Genomic DNA, 27,500 nt, shown 5'->3' on the forward strand with positions numbered 1-27,500 from the left:
TTTTTTTTTTTTTTTTGAGATGTAGCCCAGGCTGGAATGCAGTGGCAAAATCTCGGCTCACTGCAAGCTCCGCCTCCTAGGTTCACGCCATTCTCCTGCCTTAGCCAGCCGAGCAGCTGGGACTACAGGCGCCCACCACCAGGCCTGGCTAATTTTTAGTTTTTTTTTTTTTTTTAGTAGAGATGGGGTTTCAACCCTGTTAGCCAGGGTGGTCTTGATCTCCTGACCTCGTGATCCGCCCGCCTTGGCCTCCCAAAGTGCTGGGATTACAGGCGTGAGCCACTGCGCCTGGCCACCTGTGTGTTTCTTAAAGCATAGTTTGTAATAATGTTTTTTTCCAACATTTTAAACATTAGCTTCTGAATTGGTAGGTAAATTTATCTTGGTTATAGGTTTTTTTAAAGGGTGTTAGGTTGTTACTACCTGATAAGGCAGTTATGGTATGACGTCTGGATTTAAACTGTTTTTCCTGGCTCTAGTGAATTATGTCCTTAAAATCACTTAAAGCTCCACCTCTCTTTGCTCTTTTATACCAGTGGGTAGTGACACTTTTTTGTTCATCTACATAATTGTTTTTGTGATAAAAAATGAATGTGTTTTAAAAGATAAATAAAACTTATTTTGTTATAAAATTAAATGGTATCTAATGTAGTAAATACTTCCCTGTCTGGTTAAATTTGATTAAGTTATCTTTAAGTATTCGTGTTTTCCCTTTCTCCCACTTTAATTAGGTAACTGTTATGAAAAATCAGGGTACAGTAGGAGTTCTTGAACTTTTTTGGGTTTGTTGAAAGCACAGGCTTTATTGTGTAGGATATATCATCTCTGAAAATTATTGTAGGGTCTTCAGAAATCCACAGAAACAATGTTATGATTTCTGGGTTAAAATTTCCATATTTATAATAGTTTTCACCCATTGTCCATGGCACCTTGGTTTACCTACTTGTGCTTCCAAAATTTTGACATACTCATGCAACTAATTTTCCTAAATTTGCGTTGACTGTTATCCCAAAGCCTACCAAAAAGAAGATTGCTTGATTATATCCTGTGAAGTAGCCTTGAGCAGAAAATATTACTTTTTGTGAGTTAGAGACAGCGCTGGGACTAAAATCAATGCATTTCTCAAGTAGATCTTGGGTTTCCGATACCATGTAAAAACTTTGAATCTTGATGATATAATTAAACATAACTGTAAACAGTTTGCATACAGTATCACAGGGCTAAGGGACGAGCAAGTGATACTAGGTTAACCAGGACTCCCTGAAGACATTGTTAGATTATATGCTTTAGGAGTAATTGTGTTTTTGATGATTTTAAATTCCTTCAAATATGCCACTATATTCTAGTATTTCATTGTTTTTATTTTTATTTTTTTTTTATTTTTTATTTTTTGAGATGGAGTCTCGCTCTGTCGCCCGGGCTGGAGTGCAGTGGCCGGATCTCAGCTCACTGCAAGCTCCGCCTCCCGGGTTTACGCCATTCTCCTGCCTCAGCCTCCCGAGTAGCTGGGACTACAGGCGCCCGCCACCTCGCCCGGCTAGTTTTTTTTTGTATTTTTTAGTAGAGACGGGGTTTCACCATGTTAGCCAGGATGGTCTCGATCTTCTGACCTCGTGATCTGCCCGTCTCGGCCTCCCAAAGCGCTGGGATTACAGGCTTGAGCCACCGCGCCCGGCCTCATTGTTTTTATTTCATAGCAGATTCCCCTTCTGAATCATGGTGTTTATTCATGGTGTATATTCCTAGGCTAGTATTTTACCCAAAATAGGAAAGTTTTAGAGATCATTTTGTATCTGAAAAGTATTCCCTTATTGATAAAGTTGATATCTAATATAAGTAATGTGATAATTTCTTTTAATTTTTGTATTTCTGATTTTTTCAGCATTTCTTAATTGGTCTTTTGAATGGCGTAAAAAATAGGTTTTTAAAAATATATTCACCAACCTCCCTAAGAATTGCATGAGAGTATCTCTTACCACTGTTAAATAAGTAACTCCTGCTCCCTTTGTTGTTGTTGTTGTTGTTGTTGTTGTTGTTGTTTTTGGAGGCAGGCTGTCGGTCTGTCACTCAGGCTGGAGTGCAGAGGCATGATAACAACTCACTGCAGCCTTAATCACCTGGGCTCAAATGATCCTTCCACCTCAGCCTTCACCACAAGTAGCTGGGGCCACAGTCATGGGCCACCATGCTCAGCTGTTTTTTGAGACAGAATCTTCGCTCTATTGCCCAGGCTGGAGTGCAGTGGCATGATCTCGGCTCAGTGCACCCTCTGCCTCTTGGGTTCAAGTGATTCTTATGCCTCAGCCTCCCATGTAGCTGGGACTACAAGTGTGCACCACCACGCCCAGCTAATTTTTGTATTTTTAGTAGAGACAGGGTTTCACCATCTTGGCCAGGCTGGTCTTGAACTCCTGACCTCAGGTGAGCCACCCGCCTCAGCCTCCCAGAGTGCTGGGATTACAGGTATGAGCCACCATACCCGGCCTTTATTTTTATTTTTAACAGAGGCAGAGTCTCCCTATGTTGCCCAGGCTGGTCTTGAACTGGGCTCAAGTGATCCACCCGCGTAGGCCTCCCAAAGTGCTGAGATTACAGGCGGAGCCATTGCACCCAACCCACCTGCTCACTTCAAAGCATGCTGTATAGAGTTGTCCTGGTGAGAAGCCACTTTGATGGCAAGCTTGTAAGCTGTAAAGTTGGTGAGTTTTTACTTGGGACTCACATTTGAAACCACTTTGTTTTTTCTGTTATCTTTTAATATGTAAAATAATAATCAGAAGTTACTCATTTTTTTCATTTTTAGATATACGATTTAATTTTTGAATTGAGGATTAGTGCTCACCCAATATTAAGAATTTTTTTCAAAAAATGTGCTTGGGTCAACACAAGGTCTCTCTGTCCGAAACCATGGTTTCTTTGCTTGCACCTTTATCCCCACTGCCTTGTCAGTCCTTCCCGCCAGCTGAACTGGAAGCCTGGCAACTCCCTAGGTCACAGGGTCTCCCTTGCCTCCCTTGCTCCCAAGTGAGCTCTGCGCGTGGCCAATGGCAGTCCCACCCTGCGCCCCTGCTGTTAGGCACCGAGCAAGGAGGGGCCCCTGACTGTTCTCTACGTGGGCACTGGTGCGTGGCCACCTGCCCACCTGAAGCTGCCATCTCGGGTTCTGGCAGGAGCCGTTTGTGTGGCGAGGAGCAGAGAAGCAGGAACCCAGTGAGCTGCTCAGGACCCTGAGTTGTGGGAGATCATGACTATTTCTTTGCGATGCTTCCCCAATATTCTTGAAGTCAATTTTGTCAAATAGCCTGATTTTAGTGATCATCTCTTGTTAGAGCCTGCCCGGTATGTATTCCACCTTGTTTGTTAACAACAGACTAATTTCCCTTGGATTGTCAGTGAAGGTGTCCTGTTCTTTACTGTACAAGAACGAAGCATGTGATTCAAATAAGGTTACTGGATATGTTAAAAATAATAAGACAGGCCGGGCGCGGTGGCTCAAACCTGTAATCCCAGCACTTTGGGAGGCCGAGACGGGCGGATCACGAGGTCAGGAGATCGAGACCATCCTGGCTAACATGGTGAAACCCCGTCTCTACTAAAAATACAAAAAACTAGCCGGGCGAGGTGGCGGGCGCCTGTAGTCCCAGCTACTCGGGAGGCTGAGGCAGGAGAATGGCGTAAACCCGGGAGGCGGAGCTTGCAGTGAGGTGAGATCCGGCCACTGCCGCCCACCCAGGGACACGGGGCAAGCCCCCCTTTAAAAAAAAAAAAAAAAAAAATAATAATAATAATAATAAGACAATGGAAATAAAATAATATTAAAATGTTTTATTTTATTAATGGGTGGAGTAAGAGTAATACATTTTAGACTTGAAGTTACTGTCAGTGTTTTTATCATTATATGACTGTCAAAGAGCTCATAATAGAATTAAGAGAATGTATTGGATATTTCCAGCACCACTGTTAGATTTGGTAATTCACAAGGTGAGCTCACAGGACTCAGTGTATTGTATTAGTCACGTTTACAGCTGTGAGTTATTACAAGAGGGTAGGAAGCATGATCAGCAAAAGGAAGATACATTGGGTGAAGTCTGGAGGAAACCAGGTGCAAATTTTGCCTGGTAGAGTTAACACAAGACACACATAATCCCCTAACCAAGAATTGTGACAACATGAAATGTTGCAACTGGGGAAGCTCCTTAAAACTCAACATTCAGGGTTTTTATTGGGAGCTGATCACATAGATACTGCATGTCTGGCACATACCAAATTCTAGACTCTGATAATGAAAGCATCAGCCATATTGTTTTAGACACAACCAGCCACTCTTACCAGTTGGTGGTAGGAACCCTCCCTAAATCCAGGTTCCTCTGAATTCTCAGCCAAGGGCCAACTTTGCAAGCAGCCCTTTCTAAGGAAAGCCATCTCAGGTCTGCTGTTAACTTTTTTCTGCATAGAAGATTAGCTTTTTATTTACTAATTCTTTAGTTGTTTCCATCGATTATTTTATCTCAATTGCTGGTTTCTTCGCTAGAGTCTTCTCAAAGCAACTTTTAAATAATGTATTATTTTAGATTGGTCTGCTTTTATGGCCATATTTTATTTTGTGCGTACATTATTACATTGTTTTCATTATCACCATCCTGATGTCTTTCAGGTCTTTCATGACTTCTGAAATTTCCAAAATGGCTTTCAGTTTTTGATTCCTACCAGAATACCTCGTACTACTTGGTTGAGGAAACCAAATGGAGATTCTGTTGGTTGCTGAGCATATCTATTACAAATATCTACTTAATGTTTCTCAGTCTTGGGGGGGGTGGGGAGTGCATCAGAGTGTCCTGGAGGGCTTAAGACACAAAGTGCTGTTTCCCTCTGGAGAGTTTCTAATTCGGAATGTCTGGAGTGGTGCCTGGGAATTTGCATTTCTAACAAATTCCCAGGTGTTGACTGGGCGCTGTATGCACTTTGCTGTAATCCCAGCACTTTGGGAGGCTGAGGTGGGTGGACCACTTCGGCCTGGGAGGTGAAGGCTGCAGTGAGTTAGGATCTCATGACTGTACTCCAGCCTGAGTGACAGAGTGAGTGAGACCCTGTCTCAAAAAAACACATTTTCAGATGTTGCTGATGCTGTTGGTCCTGGGAGCATACTTTGAGAACCACTTTTCTAGTTTATAATACAATTCACAAACTTATGTAAACAAGAAAAATGTAATCTGTTAAATTCCCGTGTACAGGCATACCAAATACTGTGTGCCAAAAGTGATAGGACGGTTGAAGACTTCATTGTCAACCCTGCTGTGTTGCGCAGCTGCCACTTTTCACTTAGGATGTGTGTGTTCACATGGTGTGTTGCTCTTGTAGATCAACATAAGAAATACTTATTAGTAAAGTTTATTTCTTATCTGTTTTTAAGATAAGTAAATTAACAGTTCACCATTTTTTGTGTGTGCTCAGTTAATCTTCCTCATATCACCTGAAATTTATCATCTCCCTTGGGTAATCACAGTCTAGTGGATTCCCTCTTCAGCATTTTCTTAGGGAAAATAGATTGGCAGGGGAAATGGCTAGACTATTTTAAGGGATTTATTGGCTTTTCTGTCCCACTGGGAATGCTTAAAGGAGGGGATGGCATAGAAATGTTTTTCGTGATCTCAGTGGGGATCAGAAAATCCCGGCAAAACAGAGGCTAGGTGGGCATGGTTAACATATTTAGGTAGGAGGGCATGTTTGATAATGAAATTCTGAAAATGTTTGCACGTGCATTGAGATCCCTAGGTAGATAAGTAAACTAGTAACTTACTTGATTGGTATAAGTTTTTAAAACTCCAGGTCTGATGATAATCTAATATAAACTGTTCTATTGAATGCTTTGAAATTGAGTCTGTTTAGTTCTGAGAGCCCATTGAAAGAAGGCAAGACTGAGTATCCTGAAGGCCTGTTACATACCCCTGTATGTAGCATGGCCCTTTCTACTTGCCTTTGCTAATGATACTTTGTGTGTGTACATATACTTAAATAGCTGTGCAGTGGGATAGGGGAATAATACTCAGGTCTTAAAATCAGATTTTGGCTCTGACTTAACCATTAATTACTGGTGACTCAAAAGAATACCACTGTGGGACGGGCGCGGTGGCTCAAGCCTGTAATCCCAGCACTTTGGGAGGCCGAGACGGGTGGATCACGAGGTCAGGAGATCGAGACCATCCTGGCTAACACGGTGAAACCCTGTCTCTACTAAAAAAATACAAAAAACTAGCCGGGCGAGGTGGCGGGCGCCTGTAGTCCCAGCTACTCGGGAGGCTGAGGCAGGAGAATGGCGTGATCCTGGGAGGCGGAGCTTGCAGTGAGCTGAGATCTGGACACTACACTCCAGCCCGGGCGACAGAGCGAGACTCCATCTCAAAAAAAAAAAAAAAAAAAAAAAAGAAAGAATACCATTGTGACCTACCAGTAAGAGTAGGTGCATATGGAGAATCAGGAAATAGCATTTTGGTAGAGTTTTGACTTAAATATGTTTCTTTACACTCATCTTGAAATTGTTTCTTACGGTCCTAAGTGAATAGTTGGAATAGATATCCTCAGCAACTAATAGAATCTCCATTTAGTGTGAGGTAGTTTGGAAGGAATGGCCAAGAAAAGCCATTTAGTGCCACCATTAAAATCCTGAAAGATGCTGGAAAGGGTCATCAAGAGAAAAATGTAAAATAAAACCAACAAAACACACACACACACACACAAAATATGAGGCATTAAAATGGTCTCATTTACATTATTGCTTTTAATATCACTGTTTATTTTGTCATAGGCTAGTAACTTATAAAAAGCGAATTGCTTTTATGTGATGTATCAGAAGGTTCTTTCCAGTTTTAACAGTAGAACTGTAATACAAATTGAGATGGCATAGGCGGCAAGGACCATGTATTGCAAGTGATTTCATTCTTCAAAATTACTGTTGCAAGTATCTAACTTTGTATATAGTGAAATACACATGCACACACTCCCCATGGTTAACTAGTATTTAAGTAAGTTGTTTAGCTTATAAATTCAGTTTAGTGAAAAAAGAATATTAGATTAATAGATTAATGTACAAAGTTGAGATTTTATTTCTACGATTTTTTTTTTTTTTTTTTTGAAATGGAGTTTCACTCTTGTTGCCTATGTTGGAGTGCAATGGCGTGACCTCCACCTCCCAGATTCACGTAATTCTTCTGCCTCAGCCTCCCGAGTAGCTGGGATTACAGGTATGTGCCACCATGCCTGGCTAATTTTGTGTTTTTAGTAGAGACTGGGTTTCACTATGTTGGTCAGGCTGGTCTTGAACTCCGACCTCAGGTGATCTACCCTCCTCGGCTTCCCATCGTGCTGGGATTACAGGCTTGACCCACTGCACCCAGCCTCTGAAATCTTTAAATTTTCGAGACAGAGTCTCTCTGCCACCCAAGCTGGAGTGCAGTGGCACGATCATGGCTTGTTGCACCTTCAGCCTCCTCAGCTCAGGTGATCTTCTTAAAGCCTCAGCCCCTTGAATTGTTGTGACCGTAGTCGTGTGCCACCGTGCCCAGGTAATTTTTTTATTTTTTGTATAGGCACGTCTTCCTATGTTGCTCAGGCTTTTTCTTGGCAAAAGCATATTGCCAGAACATCTCTCTCTCTTTTTTTTTTTGAGACGGTATTTTGCTCTATCACCCAGACTTGATTGCAGTGGCACAATCTCGGCTCACTACAATCTCCACCTCCCAGGTTCAAGCGATTCTCCTGCCTCAGCCTCCCGAGTAGCTGGGATTACAGGCACCTGCCACCACTCCCCGCTAATTTTTTGTATTTTTAGTAGAGATGAGGGTTCACCATGTTGGCCAGGCTGGTCTCAACTCCTGACTTTGGGTGATCCCTCCTGCCTCAGCCTCCTAAAGTGCTGGGATTATAGGCGAGAGCCACCGCGCCTGGCCAGCATATCTCTTTGTTAAGAGAAATAACTTGTAATTTTTTTCTTTCCTTTTTTAAAGAGACAGGATCTTGCTGTGTCTCCCAGACTGGAGTGCAGTGGTGTGATCATAGCTCAATGCAGCCTTGAACTTCTGGGCTCAAGCAATCCTCCTGCCTCAGCCTCCCAAGTAGCTAGGACTACAGGTGTGCACCACCATGACAATTAGTATTCTTGCTTTATTTTTTCTTTTTATTTGGTAAAAGTTTATAACTTTGAAAAATATGAGTAGAATTGTAAGGGTCTATGGAAGATGTAAACTATTGTTTTTTAATAAGTGTAAATATATTTTCAATAAGATTGGAGGACCAGACCCATCTGGTAAGGGCTTAAAAGCTGATTTTTAAAAATAGATAGCCAGGCCGGGCGTGGTGGGAGGCCGAGACGGGCGGATCACGAGGTCAGGAGATCGAGACCATCCTGGCCAACACGGTGAAACCCCATCTCTACTAAATATACAAAAAATTAGCCGGGCGATGTGGCGGGCGTCTGTAGTCCCAGCTACTCGGGAGGCTGAGGCAGGAGAATGGCGTAAACCCGGGAGGCGGAGCTTGCAGTGAGCCGAGATCGCACCACTGCATTCCAGCCTGGGCGACAGAGCAAAGACTCCGTCTCAATTAAAAAAAAAAAAAAAAAAAAAAGATAGCCAGAGGTTATATCTTACTAATGTTTGCTAATGCTACTAATTAGCGTTAGTTTGCTAATGCTACTAATGTTATTATAATGATCTGATGACCTTGAATAGCGTTTTTAAAAAACCTGTTTTTTTTTTTTTTTTTTTTTGCTTCGTATGTTCACGTTTCATTATTTCTTACTGGTCAAGGTTTTTTTCTTGAAAGTCTCTCTCTGTCACCTAGGCTGGAGTGCAATGGTGTGATCACAGCTTACTGCAGCCTCCACTCCCCAAGCTCAAGTGATCCATCTGCCTCAGCCTCCTCACTAGCTAGGAGCCACAGGTGTGTGCTACCATGCCTGGCTGAGTTTTTGATACTTTGTAGAGATGAGGTTTTGTCATGTTGTCCCGGCTGGTCTTGAACTCCTGGGCTCACGCAATCCTCCCACCTTGGCCTCCCAGCATGTTGGGATTACAGGCATGAGCCACTGTGCCCAGCCCAGGATTTTTGTATATTTTGACAGTTTAGCTTTTAAAAATTTAAACTGGAATTGGTTTAATACTTGTCTAGATGTGATCTAAGTTCTGAATATCCCAGGACATTGTGGGTGCTCAATTAATGTTTGTGGAATTGTAACTATATTTTATATTATTTCTATTTTGATAATAGGCATCAGATGGGTTTAATTAAAGCTATTTTCGTTATGGGTAATAGAACCCATTTCAGGTGATGAAAAGCAGAAAAGAGAATCTATTATAAGGGTACAGAGCATCTCATGGTACCCAAAGAGGGGAAGTCCAGTTTGGCTTGAGGAGGCAGTTGGAAAGCTAGCAGGAACTAAGGCTAGCTATTCTCTCAGTCACTCAGAGAACCCGCAGTTTCTTATGTGCACTTTTTTCCCCTCTGCATCTGTTTTATTTCTTACTTCCTTTCAGCAGACTGGTTTTCTCTGCTTCTCCCTGTGCATGCCAGAAAATGGCTACCATAGGCTGCATCATATCCTTTCTCTACCAGCTAATTGGTTAACCTGGCTTTAACTTCCTAGGATAGAAAAACGGATTGGCCCAGTTTGGATCAGGTGGCTACCAGTCTAATGAATTACTTGTTGGCAAAGCATATTGCCAGAACATATCTCTTTGTTAAGAGAAATAACTTGTAATTGATACTTGTCATGTTAGCGACTTAGTCTTTGTAAAGCTGTGTGGGCTTCTTTATTGTAAAAATTTGGTCATCTGTAAGATAGTTTGTCCTTATTTTACTTGTTAAAATATGATTTCTTGGGTCCCTCATGTATGCATAGTCATTGAACAGGTAGAGCAGTCTACACACACACACACACACACACACACACACACAGACACACAAATTAGGCCTGGTGTTGGATTTTCCTACTCTTACCATTGTGCCTGTTTTTAGTATGCATTTACTTTAGAACATGATTATCGTAATTCAAAGATAAGTCTGCAGCAGACTTAACATTTATATGTAAAGTGTTTTTAAGGCAGAAGGTATTATTTACTCTCTTTTTAGAAATGGAGAAACTGAGAATCAGGGAGTAAAGATCAGTCAACTAATAGGTTGCAGATCGCAGCCATAGCTGGGCTGAGATATTCTTTACACAAATTATGGCCTTATTCTTCTATATCCTTTTACCCCTATACGAGTATATATCAAACTGGACTTCTCCGAAATTCTCTTTGGTCTAGTTTGCAAGTTCTCTGCATAGAATAAAAAATTAAATTTTTAAAACTGATTATTTGTATCAAGTAATATACACAAATGACCAAATTCAAAAGGTATATACTTTATTATTGTTTTATCAGAGTTTCTGCCATTTCATTTCATACAGAGAGCTAAAAAGATTTAATGTAAACATTTTCTGGGTCATTTGTACACCTGGATAGCAAAGAACTATTAGGTTGGTGCAGAAGTAATTGTGGTTTTGCAATTACTTTTATTTTTATTTATTTATTTATTTTTTGAGATGGAGTCTCACTGTGTCACCCAGGCTAGAGTGCAGTGGTGTAATTTCAGCTCACTACAACCTCCACCTCCCCAGCTCAAGTGATTCTCCCTGCCTCAGCCTCCCACATAGCTGGGACTACAGGTGCCCACCACCACACCCAGCTAATTTTTTGTTGTTGTTGTATTTTACTCGACATGGGGTTTCACCACGTTGCCCAGAGTGGTCTTGAACTCCTGAGCTCAGGCAGTCCACCTGCCTTGGCCTCCCAAAGTGCTGGGATTACAGTTGTGAGCCTCTGCGCTGTGTTGCCCAGGCTCATCTCAAACTCCTGGGCTCAAGTGGTCCTCCTGCCTTGGTCTCCCAGAGTGCTGGGATTACAGGCCTGGCCCAGTAGGGATTTTAAGGATTTTTAAAAAAAATCAAACTCTTATAAATGTTCTCCAGATGCTGTCTTTAGTGACTTGTTATATTAAAAAATGTTGTACTTATTGCCTTCTAATCCATACCAGTAGTTGTTACCAACATGCCCAGATACATGAAGCCATAATAATGGCAGTTTCTATTTCTCTTTGTATTCTGAAATTTGAACTGCCTGAATCCTCCACTAGGCTCCTCTAATTTCCATATCATGAAAGTTTATGTTCTGTGAGTGCTGTTACTCCAAAGGAGATTCATTTGCATTTGAATATGGTTGTGATCTCACTAGCAAGATGACAACCTCTTCTCAAGGCAAAGTAGATTGGCTGTGTTACATGAGAAAGCTCCTTTCCTTTTTTAATACTTAGAACAGTGCCTTAAATATAGTAGGCTTTCAATAATGTCTCTCCCGATTTCTCTCTCACCTGTTTGCTGAGGCAGAAAATTCTAGTTAGAATATTTCTTTGGAGTTACTTAAATTTCCAGGAACATGCAGATACTCTTCTGTTAATATTTGTGACTATGCGAATATCCTTCTTGCTACTAGATGTGGATCTAAAATTTGCTCATAAGTAACTTGTAGTTTTGTCTCCTAAAGTAACTTAAATTTTTAGAAGATACACAGTAGGACCATGTAAAAAACCAAAAATAAACTTTAAAAAATTATAAGTAGAATATTAAGAAATATAGATAGTATCCAAAGATTTTCGTGTTTTGGGAAGTGGTTGAGATTTTGTTTTGTTTTGTTTTGTTTTTTTGAGATGGAGTCTCTCTCTGTCGCCCAGGCTGGAGTGCAGTGGCGTGATCTTGGCTCACTGCAAGCACTGCCTCCTGGGTTCACGCCATTCTCCTGCCTCAGCCTCCTGAGTGGCTGGGACTACAGGCACCTGCCACGACGCCCGACTAGTATTTTTGTATGTTTAGGAGAGACAGGGTTTCCCTGTGTTAGCCAAGATGGTCTCGATCTCCTGACCTTGTGATCCGCCCGCCTCGGCCTCCCAAAATGCTGGGATTACAGGTGTGAGGCACTGCACCTGGCCGCGGTTGAGTTTTAAAATATGCAGTAATTCTTACAATCCAGCAAAACAAACAAACAAAACAAAAACGAGTAATTCAGAAAGATGGGTAAAGAATATAAATAGATAATTAATAGAAAAATATGCAAATGCCCAATAAATATATATTACTTTACAAAATAATTTACTTTCAAATAATTCCAAATGTGCTGTATAAATAGTTCATATAATCTCCTTCACCAGACTGACCAGTTGTTAACATTCGATGTCTTTTGCTCTGTATCTAATTTGTCTTTTTCTCTCTGTGTGTGTATACACAGAGATACATACACATATTTGTATATGTATATAGATATCTATATACACACACTCATATAATATGTGTTGTATACATGTATGTATACCTACATATGTACTCATTATCATCTTCAAACTTTTTAAGAGCAAGCTTAAAACACGATGTACTGTCACCCATTGTACTCCAGTGTGTAATTCCTAATAAATAGAACAGAATAACTTCAACTTTTTGGTCTGTCTACCTTTTTCTCATTTCCAATTACTCTTGGCAGATATACCAGAGAAAGGTTGCTCTTTAGATACTACAGTGCATAACGTCACACAGTTACACCACTAAAAATAATTCAGTAGTATTCAAAGATGATGCGAATATTCTGTTCATCAAACCACCTGTCCAGCTTAGCATCTTTTGATAGCTCTCTGAATCAGCTACCTTTATGATGGTTGCCAAACGTTGATTCTCTATCTGTTCTGTTACAGTTGTTAACAGTTTAGTATAAGGAAAAACTTTATCTTTGCTACATTTTAAAACATTCATTAATTCATTCATTCTTGTCAATATGGATTCATGGATTTCATTTTTACTGAATGAATTGTAATTTGTTACCAACTTTTAAAAGTGAGATATAATTAATTTACTGTGGAATACACAGATCTTAAGTTGATATATCCCTAAGGAGATAATAGAACAAATAATATTTATTTTAATGCTCAAACTTTCCCCCATTTGGCCAGTAAGAGGAAAACCCCTTCAAGATGCTTTCTGTGTCCCTTTGAAATGTCCCTATCATTAGTCGCACCATTTCTTTACTTTCTGACACAAGATGTTTCAGATTCTTCTTGTACTTTTCTCTGTCCAACCTTGAAATCAATCATTTTTCTAAGGATCCTAATACCTTTTAATGGAGAGAGTTATTTAGAAATCAAGACGTGGGCCAAGGCGGGGATAGATCACGAGGTCAGGAGTTCGAGACCAGCCTGACCAACATGGCGAAATCCCGTCTCTACTAATTAGCTGGGCATGGTGGAGAGTGCCTGTAATACCAGCTACTTGGGAGGCCGAGGCAGGAGAATCGCTTGAACCTGGGAGGCAGAGGTTGCAGTGAGCCGAGATCACTCCCTTCCTTCCATTTTAACTTCTTTGGAGTGAAAAACATGGCCCCCACTATATTCAGTGTACTTACTTATTTGATTAGTCCGTTTATTTATTTGGTCCGGGTAATGGATCTTCCAGCCTTGCTGCTCATCTCCTCTCTCCCTATTCAGCTCTCACCCATGTCCTCAGCCACAGGACTGTACCTCCATGTGGTTCCCCCAGGCCTCCTCTTCACTGCCTTGTATATTCAGCTTCTGTCCTTGTGCCTCTTCAGCCTTTACCCCTTCACAACAAATCCATGTCCTTAGTGCCACATGAAGAGGGAGAGAAGAAATGGCCCCAGAGAATATTTTGAAGTTATATTGCATGGTTTTCTTTTTATTTATTTATTTATTTTTGAGACGGAGTCTTGCTTTGTCGCCCAGGCTGGAGTACAGTGGCACAATCTTGGCTCACTGCAAGCTCCGCCTCCCGGGTTCACACCATTCTCCTACCTCAGCCTCCTGAGTAGCTGGGACTACAGGCGCCCACCACCATGCCTGGCTAACGTTTTGTATTTTTAGTAGAGACGGGTTTCATCGTTTTAGCCAGGATGGTCTCGATCTCTTGACCTTGTGAGCCGCCCACCTCGCCTCCCAAAGTGCTGGGATTACAGGTGTGAGCCACCGCGCCCGGCCATGGTTTTCTTCATTTCCTCGATATATTCATTGTTTTTATATTCCCCCCAACCAAATCGTGCATTTTAAGCTTGCTTTTTAAATGGTACACCCTTTGGTATATAAATGTTTTGTTTTTTGACAGACTTGCTCTGTCAACCCAACTGGAGTGCCGTGTTGCAATCATGGCTCACTGCAGCCTCCACTTCCTGAGCTCTAGTGATCCTCCCACCTCAGCCTCCCTAGTGGTTGGGACCATACATGCATGCCACTGTAATTTTTGTATTTCTGGTAGAGACGGGGTTTCACCCTGTTACCCAGGCTGGTCTCGAACTCCTGAGCTCAAACAATCCACACACCTTGGGCTCCCAAAGTGCTGGGATTATAGGCGTGAGCCACTGCACCCAGCCTACTGATGGTTTTTATGATCAAATTTAATACTCTTGTTTTCTGATTCTTTTGGCTACATTGGCACTGTAACCAATTTGAATCCCTTACTTTTTAAAAGAAACTACCTCAATAAAATGTCATCTAGCATGTTTTGCTTTTTAAAAAACATCTCGAATAATTGAATATTTCCTAGTCAGTGTCAGTGTTAGCCAGCCATTTGAAGATTTAACTATTGTCTTTCTAAAACTTAATTTATGTGTTTTATGTGCTGCAGCCCAGAGACACATTAGAGATTACTATTGATTCATTTGTGCACTTCTCTGCTTCCTTGGCATTTTGGCATCTTGAAGGATTATTATCCACTAATAGCTAATTTTAAAATGGCTTATGCTTTTTAGTGTTTCCATGGAATTCAGTGGTTTTTAGGTGCCAGTTAGGACATTTCATAGACTGGCTAGGAAAATAATTATTTAAGCAATGCTGGAAAACTGTGAGGTAGCTGTTGCCTTGACAACCAGAAAACTGTTCTGTTTGTTCAAGAAAGGAATGGTAATTTAGTAGTTTAATTTCCTTTTTGGCATGGAGGTGCTACATAAAAACATCTTATTTTAGCCTCTGAGATGATCCATACTATTGATCAGAATTAGAGAAACAGAGCAAAAAGAAAAGGCAAGAGTTGTTTTGTTTCTGGCTACGTATAGATAGACATGCATACTTACCAGGGTTGGTCTTGGTCAAAAGAATCTTAGTTAACCTGCTGACATAATTCTTTGTATGTCTCTAAATTGAACCAAAGTAAATTAGCCTCAAAATACTGGTGCAGTCTTGGTACACTAAGGGGTCGTGATACACTTTGTTATGGAGCATCCCCACAAAGATTTAAGATTCATTCTCTTGCCCCTAGAATTCAACATGATTGCTTCATGTCTGGATTGAATGAGGGAGAAAATATTTTAAAGGAACTCCTCTTCCCCCACGTGTATACACAATTACATTGTCATCTGCTCTATTTATATGGGAATTTTTTTATGATTTAACCCATTTGTATATAGACCTAAACTTTTTTTTTTTTTTTAAACAATTGCCTCCCAGGTTGTAAAGTAAAAATAATTGCCTTTATTTGGCAATGTGTGCTGGGCCCTCTTCTAAGCATTTTATGTGTACCATCTTACTCCTCATCCTTGTGACAGAACTGTTATTGTATGCTGAGGCCTTAAGCTAAGTGGCTTAGCCCAAGGTCAGCTCACTACTAAGGGATAGATTTGAACCTAGGCATCTAGTTTAGGAACGTATACCCTTTTTTTTTTTTTTTTTTTTTTTTTTTTTTTTTTTTGAGACAAAGTCTCAATGTCGCACAGGCTGGAGTGCAGTGGTGTGATCTCTGCTCACTGCAACTTCAGCCTCTCAGGCTCAAGTGGTCCTCCCACTGTAGCCTCCCTCATAGCCAGGACTACCAGCAGGTGCCACCATGCTTGGCTAATTTTGTATTTTAGTAAAAACAGGGTTTTGCCATGTTGCTCAGTCTGGTTTTGAACTCCTGGGCTCAAGCAGTCCTCCCTCTTAGGCCTCCCAAAGTGCTGGGGTTACAGGCGTGAGCCACTGTGCTTGGCTTGGGAACCTGTACTCTTAATTACTGTATTATACTGACTTTTTTTTTTTTTGAGACGGAGTCTCACCCTGTCGCCCGGGCTGGAGTGCAGTGGCACAATCTTTGCTCACTGCAATCTCCACCTCCCAGGTTCAAGTGATTCTCCTGCTTCAGCCTTCCGAGTAGCTGGGATGACGGGTGCCCACCACCACACCCAGCTAATGTTTTGTATTTTTAGTAGAGATGGAGTTTCACCATGTTGGTCAGGCTGGTCTCGAATGCCTGACCTCGTGATCCACCTGCCTCAGCCTCCCAAAGTGCTGGGATTATAGGCATGAGCCACCGTGCCCAGCCTAAAATGTTTGTTTATTTATTATTTATTTATTTATTATTTATTTATTTATTTTATTATTTATTTTGAGATGAAGTTTCCCCTCTTGGTCCACCAGGCTGGAGTGCAATGGAACGATCTCGGCTCACTGCAAACTCCGCCTCCTGAGATCAAGCAATTCTCCTGCTTCAGCCTCCCGTGTAGCTGGGATTCACAGGCACCCGCCACCACATGCCGGGTGGGCTTAAATTTTTAATATTTTAAGTAGGAGTGGGGTTTTCACCATGTTGGCCAGGCTGGTCTCGAACTCCTGACTTTCAGGTAAAGTCCAACCGCCTTGGCCCCCCAAAAGTGCTGGATTTACAGGCATGAGCCACCTTGCCCAGCCAAATGTGGTTTTTTTGCCCCTTGAATAAAAGAAATAAGAAGGGAACCAAATCTGATTTCTATGATAAAACTGACTTGTTTGTCCCATGAAGTGGGGTTTCATAATATTATAACTTCCGTGTTGCTGACTCCTCAGACCATCAACAATGGAGTGCTTTCTAATATTGACTCCTGTTTTTTTGAATGTGCAGCTGAAGCTTAGAGAGGTTCAGTAAGCCTACAAAAAACTCATCTAGTTGGTTGTAAGGAGTAGAGCTGTGGATTAGACCTTGCCCTCTCTGCTTTGAAAGCCTGGTGCTATGGCCGGGCCGCGGTGGCTCAAGCCTGTAATCCCAGCACTTTGGGAGGCCGAGACGGGCGGATCACGAGGTCAGGAGATCGAGACCATCTTGGCTAACACGGTGAAACCCCGTCTCTACTAAAAAATACAAAAAAACTAGCCGGGCGAGGTGGCGGGCGCCTGTAGTCCCAGCTACTCGGGAGGCTGAGGCAGGAGAATGGTGTAAACCCAGGAGGCGGAGCTTGCAGTGAGCTGAGATCTGGCCACTGCACTCCAGCCTGGGCAACAGAGCGAGACTCCGTCTCAAAAAAAAAAAAGAAAAGAAAGCCTGTGCTATTAATCAGTCTGCTCCATTACCTCATGTTAAACTAATGATAGAGTGATACCTTATGCCCACCTAAAATTACATACTCAAATCTGACCACCTCAGTTACGGATTTGATTTGGGTTTCTGTGTAAAGTCTCATTCGTATTTTGGTTGATATTTAAAAATAGTTCGATAGTTTGATTCTAGATGATTATATATGTCTCAAAGCTTCCCATTCTGTCCACCTTTGTAATGTCAGTGCTTTGATATAGGCTTGCTAAACAGTTATGTGTAAGATTCAAATTATTGTGCTAAATGAGAATTTAGGAACAGAAAAGTAACTTACCTCAGATGATGTATAATAAATAGAGATGGCAGCAGTAAGATCAGAACACAGATCATGGCCTTTTCTGTGCTCTTTATAACAAATTAACACCGTTCTCATAATGTGTTTCAGTTTTAGCAGCTTTTATCAGACTTCGGTTTCCTTCCGCAAGTCTGTCTTTTTTTTTCCCGCAAGTCTGTCTTTCTTTTTTTTTTTTTTTTTTTTTGAGTCGGCGTCTCACTCTGTCACCCAGGCTGGAGTGCAGTGGCACGATCTCAGTTCACTGCAAGCTCTGCCTCCCAGGTTCACGCCATTCTCCTGCCTTAGCCTACTGAGTAGCTGACTACAGGTGTCCGCCACCATGCCCGGCTAATTTTTTTTTTTTTTTTTTTTTTTAATAGAGATGGGGTTTCACCGTGTTAGCCAGGATGGTCTCGATCTCCTGACCTCGTGATTCGCCCGCTCCGGCCTCCCAAAGTGGTGGGATTACAGGCGTGAGCCCTGCGCCCAGCCCTCCCTCTGCAAGTCTTTCTAAAGGCATTTTCTTTATATACCTTGTAATTCCTTTTCATGTGTTCTAGCATGAAGGAAAGAAAATATGACCCTTCAAAAGAATAATTTGCCCTACAATAATTTGAAGTAATTAATACCCTTCTCCTGTCAACATGGATTTTTATATTGTTGAAGATGTGCAATGGGCTTAATTTGCGTGGCAGAATCCCCTTTCTCAAATTCAGCTTTAATAAATTTGCCCAATAAGCAAATCTACAGTTTGCTGTAGTTGAAATGTTGCTAGTGTCTGTGAATGTTAATGAAAAGAATACGCAAATGGGTTTCTGAATACTAATAGTCTGAAGATGTTACTGTTCTATACCCTGTTTTGTTCAGAATTATCTATTAAAATTTTAAAGTGTATCAATTCCTAAATATTTATATGTTCCTCAGTAGGTACAAATGTGCAACTTTTAGTTGATTTATTGTTCTCTTCTGTGTTTCATAATTTCAGTTTCCTCATCAATTTTATTTTTAACTATACTGTTTGTCTCTCAAAATAAAATTTTACTGACTAGTATGGCAGAATGCGTTAATAGAGGAGGTTGCAAATTGTGGAAAGTTATGAGCCTGTGGTCATGAAGACTGCCCCATCATTTGGGTTTTTATAGCAGTAATACCCAGTACCAATTGAACCACAGAGTGAATTGAAATTTCCTTAAATTTTTTTTCTCTCTTTAAAACATTTTAAAAAATATTTAATTGACAAGTAAAGCTTGAACATATTCAGTATGTGCAACATGATGAATTGGTACGTTTTATGATTACCACAGTTACATTAACAAACACATCCATTATCACTTGGGCTGTACATAATCTTCCCATCCTTATAATAAAAGTTTTTTTTTTAAAAAATAATTGAGATAGGATCTTGCTATGTTGCTTGGGCTGATCTCGAACTCCTGGGCTCAAGCAGTCCTCCTGCTTCGGCCTCCCGGATTGCTGGGATTACAGGTGTGAGCCCCAATGCGTGGCCATTTTTACGATTTTGGAGCAAAGTGCTGTGAGTCTCTTTTCATATTCTTGCTAAAATAAAGCCACTAGTATGCCTGGAATGTAACCATAATTTTGGCCAGGGAAAATGATATTTTAAGAGACCTAAGACAGGTAGGTAAAGTAGAAATGCGTTTATTCAGTAGGTACAACAGCAATGTAAAGTTATTAAGTCGTAGTTAACAACATAAAACAATTAAAAAGTATTAGTACAGAAATGATTATCTTTCTGTGAGGGTATATTCCTATTATAGTATAAATGAACTGATGAATAGGCATTTTCCTAAGTTGATTTTAAAAATTGCATAACTGGCATGTTTTAAGTTTCCTTTTTATGAAATACATGGGCTGTGAGCCGGGCGGCCGCTGTGGAGGCCTGATGCAATTGTGGGCGCTTCTGTTACAGTGCTAGACTATCGTTCCCTTTCTTTGGGAGAGAGATGACTCTGTATGATAGCCACAACCTTTAGGGGAGCATTTACTTTAAAATCAAAATGAACTTGATTCTTTAATTATTACTCATAACAGCATTTCTCACTTTATATTCTATGGAATTTCTGTAGGATGTTAATAGATGTCAAGAGAAAAGAAAGAGTTCTTTGGACAAGTAGATTGGGAAATGTTAAAATGTAATCATTTTCTCTATTAGAGGGTTTCTCAGATCTTTTAGTTTACATTTATGAATCTCCAAAGTTGAGGCAGAGAAGTAATTCATTCAATATACTGAATTTCCCCCAACTTCTGCCTCCTTTCCTTTTGGTGGAACATCCTGGGATGTTAGTACTTCTTATAAAGCACTTTGGAAAAAGCTACTTACATGATTTTCCTTTGGCTGTGGAATTAATATAAGCAGAAGAGCTCCTTAGAATACAGATGTAGAAATGTACCTGATTGTAAAATGTGAGAGCAGCTATTAAAAACTAAATCACAACTGAAGAAACATAAATATTAAGGTAGAAGACTAAATATCCAGCGAACCCCTCCTATTAAAGCATTTGAGATATTTTGGTTTCAAAGTTTTGGGACTTTCCAGATTGAATTTCTTTGTATAGTTTTCACTAGTAGTTTAAATACACTTATTTTTCTCCCTTTATGTATACTACATTATTTTTTGTTTGCTTTTTGGAGATAGGGTCTCACTCTGTGGCCCAGGCTAGAGTTCAGTGGCACGATCATAGTTCACTCCAGTGTCGACCTCTTGGGCTCAAGCAGTCCTCCCACTTCAGTCTCCCAAGTAGCTAGGAGTACAGGCGCATGGCGCCACAGCCAGCTAATTTTTATTTTTTTATTTTGTAGATACAAGTTCTCCCTATGTTGCTTGGGGTGGTCTCAAACTCCTAGACTCAAGTGACCCTCCAGCCTTGGCCTTCCAAAGTTCTGGGATCATAGGCAGGAGCCACCATACCAGGCACTACACTATACTACCTTAGACTTTTCTAGATAGAGATATAACAGAGGTATTCTGAATTTGGGTGACTGCTAAGATAGAGCCTAAATATTAGAAGAGTTTGTCGTCCCCCGCCCCCGCTCTGAATTTGAGTTTTAAAGATCTGCCTTTTGGCCAATGGACCCTTTTCTTTAAGTCGTCATAAAATAAATAAATATTTGAATGAATTCAGTGATTGGAGGGGTATACTTGTGAGTGAGCTAATTTATATCATGGACTATATGTATTTAATGGAAATAAGATACCTTTATATTTTATATGATGTACATTTAAATAGTCTATGATAAACATTTTACTTGTTTTTTAATTTATAGTATTTTATAGATTGGTCTTGTTAACATACATTTCACATTTATAACTGTTATAGCTTAACAAGATTAGGCTCACTATTCTGAGGTCTGATTGTGAGAAAGAATTAGAGAGTTTAAATCTAATTATATTTTTTTGCATTTTTTAGGCCCTTGATGAGCCTCCCTATTTGACAGTGGGCACTGATGTGAGTGCTAAATACAGAGGAGCCTTTTGTGAAGCCAAGATCAAGACAGCAAAAAGACTTGTCAAAGTCAAGGTACAGTATTTATAGATTTTATAAATTATATGTTCAGCATTTGATGTTTAAACTTTTACTTGGTGAGTGTATTTAAGAATTGTTTTTCTGCAAAATAAGTTTCTAGGAGTGAAGGTTGTAAAAGTACCTCAAAACAAAGCATTTTTTTGTTATTTTAAAAGTATTATAATTGGAATGAAATTAGATTATCACAGTTGGTATTTTGAATGCCATTTCACTATAGACATCTTATTGTTTGTATAGTGTTTTAGAGCTGGAAGAGAACTTAGAAGTCATCTAGTTTAATTGTTTCATTTTATTACAAGAAAAATGAGGCTCAGAGAGGGTTAGTGGTTTCTCCAAGGCCATTATGCCAAATTCATGGCAGAATTGGAACTACCATAGTTCATCAGTTTTAAGGCATTCCCCCCCCTCTATTTCAGCCATAAAATTGGAATGTGACTTGTAATTGATGGTGCCCTAGATAACAGTGAAATAAGGTACATCTAGTTGTTGACTCCTTATGCTCTGCCTTTTTTGAAACATCTTTCTTTCTTTTTTTTTTTTTTTTTTTTTGAGATGGAGTCTGGCTCTGTCGCCCAGGCTGGAGTACGGTGGCCGGATCTCAGCTCACTGCAAGCTCCGCCTCCCAGGTTCACGCCATTGTCCTGCCTCCGCCTCCCAAGTAGCTGGGACTACAGGCGCCCACCTCGTCGCCCGGCTAGTTTTTTGTATTCTTTAGTAGAGACGGGGTTTCACCGTATTAGCCAGGATGGTCTCGATCTCCTGACCTTGTGATCCGCCCATCTCGGCCTCCCAAAGTGCTGGGATTACAGGCTTGAGCCACTGCGCCCGGCCACATCTTTCTAAAGTACTTGAGTTTTGTCTTAATGTAGAAAAAGGAATGTAATTGCTTCCATTTTAATAAATTATCAGCCTTGAAAAATGCCAGACAGGTGAACTTGTATATAGACATTTATTCATTTGTCAATAGTTTATTGAGTGACAAACCTTTTGCAGGGAACTTTTAGGTGGGAAGGAGGATGGGGATATTAGGATGAAACTGACCTGATCTGTCCTCAAGGAATTTATAATCTAGATTAGCAGATACTTTTTAAACCATTGGTTTTTATTTCACCAATTACATAGGCTGAAGAGGTTTTGTACTTCTATGTAGGGTATCAGTCTCTTCTGGAACTTTTACTGTGCCTATATTCCTTATGTGTGGATGTGTTGAAAAAGCTACCTGGGTGATTCTAATTTGCACTCCTGGTTAGGAACCATTGTGATAAGGCTTTTAAATTAACTATAAACCAGTAGAGGGCTAGTCTTGGCCCCACCCTACCTTCAGTTTCCACATGCTTGGTGGTTGGTGCTTTTATACTATGCATTTCCTGTTCTGGCTTCACACACTGGTATTCCCCGAGCACTGTTTTTTGCCGGTACTATCCTGCAGATGAAGAGAAAGCCTTTTACCAATTTTTGTACTTTTTCAGGACCACCGGTAGCACATGTATCACCTTTGTGTGAAGTAGACAAAAGCCCTCCCTCCTGGTGGAAAGCCTCCTTAGCAGCGCTTGGCTTGCAGATAGCAAGTTTGTGCCAGCTGGAAAAGATACTCTTTTTGGACAGGAGCTGTGTCACTCCAGGACCCATGCTTTGGCCCACAAAGCAAAGGCTGAATTTAAGCCCCAACTTGCATCCTTAGCTGCACATTTCCTGTCTAATGAATGAACTAGGAAAATGACATGTATCAGTCCTGCCGTTTCTTGCTGTAAAGGAAAGAAACAAAACTCTTACTGGATTCTACTGCCTCTATTGATAGCACAGAGTACCTTGTGCCTTATAAGTAGTGAATATCTAAAGCTTATTTTATTTTTTTTGGCTGCCCTAAAATTTGTTTCTGTAGAGGTGATGTCCATTAAAACACATACACAAGGAAAAGAAATTGTTTTAATTCAGTGATTTTGTCAGTAGATATTGGGATACATTTCTTAACATGTTTAATTTGTTTATGCTTCAAAGTTAATATATTTTTAACAAATTTGTTGATATGTTTTTACTACCTGTTTTCATTTATTGAACATTTACTATGTGCTAAGCTCTAGCTAAAGGTGAAACTCTAGTGTTAAGACCTAGTCCCCATCTGTAAGTAGCTTGTAGTTTAAGTGAAGGGCACAGATACCTAAACACGTGATTTAAATAAAGTGTGATAATGCTTTTGTATGACACAGAAATGCCTGGGATGCTGTGCGTATAAGGCATCTCCTTTCATAGCTGGTTTGTGAGTGAGCCTGCCTGTTACCTAAAATAATTATCACATAAACCCGATAAAGACCCTGTTAATGATTCAATCCCTATAAAAAACTGTTAACCTTATAGGGAAAACAACTGTTTTCTATACTGAGTAGTGGAAGCTATCTTGTTTTTCGCCAACTAATTAAATATTTAAATTTGGACTCATTATTTTAACTTAATCTTTTCACATCTGGCTTCCCATTCTCTGATTTCTGTAATGATGTAGAGTACAGTAAAGTTCTGGAACTAGACTTTAAATATAGCTCCACCATGTCTGGTTTGGTGATCTTGGACCAGGTACTTACACTTTCTGTTTTTTTTTTCGTTGTTGTTGTTGTTGGTTTTGTTTTTGAGATGGAGTCTCGCTCTGTCCCCCAGGCTGGAGTGCAGTGACGCAATCTAGGCTCACTGCAACCTCCACCTTCTTGGTTCAAGCGATTCTCCTGCATCAGCCTCCAGAGTAGCTGAGATTAACAGGCGTGTGCCACCATGCCTGGCTAATTTTTGTATTTTTAGTAGATACGGGGATTCACCATGTTAGCCAGGCTGGTCCCATCTCCTGATCTCAGGTGATCCACCTGCCTCGGCCTCCCAAAGTGCTGGGATTACAGGGATGAGCCACCACACCTGGCCTGTTTCTCAGTTTTCTTATCAACAAAATGGGAACAATCATACCTACCTAATAGGGTTGTCGTGGAGATTAAATGTTTGGTACTAGAGACTGATGCTCAGATCTCAGTAAGTGTTTGCTGCTACTGTTTATTATTAAGGTAGGCCTTCACAAAATGATATAATACGTAATAGCCTAAAATCCCCACATCTTTCTTTCTCATTTCTTAGGGAAAGCAATTTTACAACTAAATTAATAACTGATAGTATTGAAATAAAGAATGATATGTGGGAGCGTGCGTGGTGGCTCACACCTGTAATCCCAGCACTCTGGTAGGTCGAGGCAGGCGGATCACTTGAGTTTAGGAGTTTGAGACCAGCCTGGCCAACGTGGTGATACCCTGTCTCTATTAAAAATACAAAAATTAGTCGGCCTGGTGGTAGGTGCCTGTAATCCTAGCTACTTGAAAGGTTGAGGCAGGAGAATCACTTGAACCCTGAGGTGGAGGTTGCAGTGAGCCAAGATTGTGCTATGGCATTTCAACCTGAGCAACAGAGTGAGATTGTGTATCCAAAAAAGAAAAAAGTTGGAAAAAAAAAAAAAAAAAAACGGAAAAGGAATGATATGTGGAACATCTAATAATTTAGATGTGCTATCATTGATTACTTTTATTTTTGAAAACTGAGCTATGATCTGGACAATTTGTAAATAATTTTTTGTTTTAGTTAATCTACTTAGGAATTGGGATGTTGTATAAACTAGGCAGCTATTATTTTATGTTTCTTTTAATACAAATGAATAATTGGTGCATTGATGAGCTTGTGTTGCTTGGTTTATTTTTGGTGGCTAATTAAACTTATAATCTCTAGGTGACATTTAGACATGATTCTTCAACAGTGGAAGTTCAGGATGACCACATAAAGGGCCCACTAAAGGTAATTCATGTATTCATTGTTAATTCTAATGATTGGGAAAAAAATAATTATACTTGGTAATTTTCTTTTAATTCATTGGCCATTTCGTTATTGATTTGATAAACTCAATATGTAATTTTCTCTAAAAGACTAATAGAAAATAGACTTAATCTCAGCGACTAAGGAGGCTGAGGCGGGAGGATAGCTTGAGGCCAGGAGTTCAAGGTTGCAATAAGTTATGATTGTGCACACTGCACTTGGGGACAGCATGAGATGCTGCCTCTTACAAAAAAGATTTAATATTAAATAATACTTGATATGGTAGTAAAACCAAACAGTTTATTCAGAAGTAAAATGAGCATCAAAGAAGCATTGACTACATTTATTTAGTTAATCCGCCATATTTCCTTTACTAAAATGATGGATTTTCCAAAATTAATAGATGATGAACTAGGGATTAGTGATGTCAGTTCGACGATGATCTGAAAAGTGAGAAAGTTAGAAAACCAAAAATCAGAGTTCTTACTTCTTTGGAGCCACTACTGGCAAATGAAATCTTTTAAGGGTCATCAGCCTTCATACTAACAGCTGGAGAGTTTTATTTCTTTGCATTCATTTTTCCTCATTGGCAAGTGAAATAAATGCTGTTTTACTTTTTTGCCAGTGAGCAAGCTAAAAGAGAATGTGTGGGTAAACCACTGTGTGCTCTTTGGCTGGTTTAGGGCCAAAAGGAAACCCCAGAGCAATTTTTAAATTTAAACCTCCTTCCTGAGGTTCCTTGAAAGAAGTGTGGAAATACGGGGTAAGGAGAGTCAGTTTCACAGATGGTGGTACTCACAGTGTAATCTACCGACCCTGGGGGTTCCCAGGACTCTTTTAGGGGGTTGTAAAGGTAAAACTTTATAATAGTACTTAGGAATTATTTACCTTTGTTACTACGTTAACATTTTCACTGATGGTACAGAAATATTGGTGGGTAAAACTGCTGGCCCCCTTTTTATTTTTTTTGAGGCCGAGTCTCGCTCTGTCACCTAGGCTGGAGTGCAGTGGCACGATCTCGGCTCGCTGCAACCTCCACCTCCCAGGTTCAAGCAGTTCTCCTGACTCAGCCACCTGGGTAGTTGGAATTACAGGCACCTGCCACCACGCCTGCCCAATTTTTGTATTTTTGGTAAAGACGGGGTTTCACCATGTTGGCCAGGCTGGTCTTTAACTCCTGACCTCAAGTGATCCACCCGCCTCAGCCCCCCAAAGTGCTGGAATTACAGGCTCACGCCAACTGCTGGCACTTTTAAATGAAGTCAGTAATCATTTAATTCTTCACCATCATGCACTCAATTGAAAGAAAAACCCAGGTTTTGGTTTGTTCATTTACCTTTTAAAAGTTTTTCTAACATGTTAAAAATACTTTAGGTAGGAGCTATTGTGGAAGTGAAGAATCTTGATGGTGCGTATCAGGAAGCTGTTATCAATAAACTAACAGATGCGAGTTGGTACACTGTAGGTAAGAAAATAAATTTTCTTTTAAAAACTGTATTTTTAGTTACATACGAAGAAAACTTAATAGGAATAAAGCATGGAATTTCCCTGGATTCAGCTTCTTAAATACCCCTAGATATTATTCACTGTTACTCGGATTTTATCTTTCCACATCCTTTTTAAAATTTATTTTCAAAGTATACTGTAACTGTGTTATAACAAAGATTGAAATTATTTAATGTATATATTATGCAGTTGGAATTCTAGCTTTTTTTTACTTCAAAGTGTATCTTAGAGAAATTGCTTTTTTTCCCCATCTTACCTATTTTTAAGTTTATAGTTCAGTAATGTTAAGGATATTCATGTTGTTTTATAACAGAAATTTCTTTTAACTGTGTATATATAGATGGCTCCCAGCAGGAAACAAAGTAGTAGTATATTTTATAATAGTTGATATGCTAGTTTATTTTTTCTTACTGATGAGGTTGCCAGTTTTCTTACTATTAAAATAAATGCTGGATTGAATATTTTTTATACCTAATTAGGTACTTAATTAGGATACCTATTGTATCCTAATAATTCTTTGGTGTACATACTAAGAAATAGAGGTTTCAGAAAAATATACTCTAAAAACTTCATTAGTTAATGAAAACCGCCTTCCTAAAAGATACTGTCTGTTTTCTCAGTCCTTGTCAGATTTTATGTCATTTAAAAAATTTTTTTGCTAATTTGGACATAAAGTAATATCTCAATCTTGTTTCAATATGCTCTTCCCATGATTACTAGTGAGATTGAACATCTTTTCATATGTTTATTGAAAGGAACATAATTTCATTTGTGTTTTCTCTGTTTTGAGTTGCTGGCTCTTTTATTCTTTCCCTTTTTCTCTTGAGATGATTTATCTTTTTATTATTTTTAGGACATGTGTTCTTTATATATTTTGGATATTAACTGTTTACTACTTCAGTTACACATATGTTTCTCCTGTTGCTTTATTCTTGTCTCTGCTTTT

The 27,500-nt window shown here is 39.9% G+C and overlaps 1 protein-coding gene across 1 annotated transcript in view; it reads left to right on the forward strand.

Annotated features, from left to right (window-relative positions):
- ARID4B (AT-rich interaction domain 4B) overlaps positions 1-27,500 on the forward strand; it is a 148,285-nt gene that overhangs the window by 43,262 nt on the left and 77,523 nt on the right. The window contains 3 exon segments of the mRNA XM_017862266.1: positions 21,098-21,208; positions 24,965-25,030; positions 26,423-26,513. Coding sequence (XP_017717755.1) covers positions 21,098-21,208; positions 24,965-25,030; positions 26,423-26,513 — 268 coding nt within the window.

Source organism: Rhinopithecus bieti, unplaced genomic scaffold, assembly GCF_001698545.2.
Source record: "Rhinopithecus bieti isolate Rb0 unplaced genomic scaffold, ASM169854v2 scaffold_57691, whole genome shotgun sequence".
NCBI lineage: Eukaryota > Metazoa > Chordata > Mammalia > Primates > Cercopithecidae > Rhinopithecus > Rhinopithecus bieti.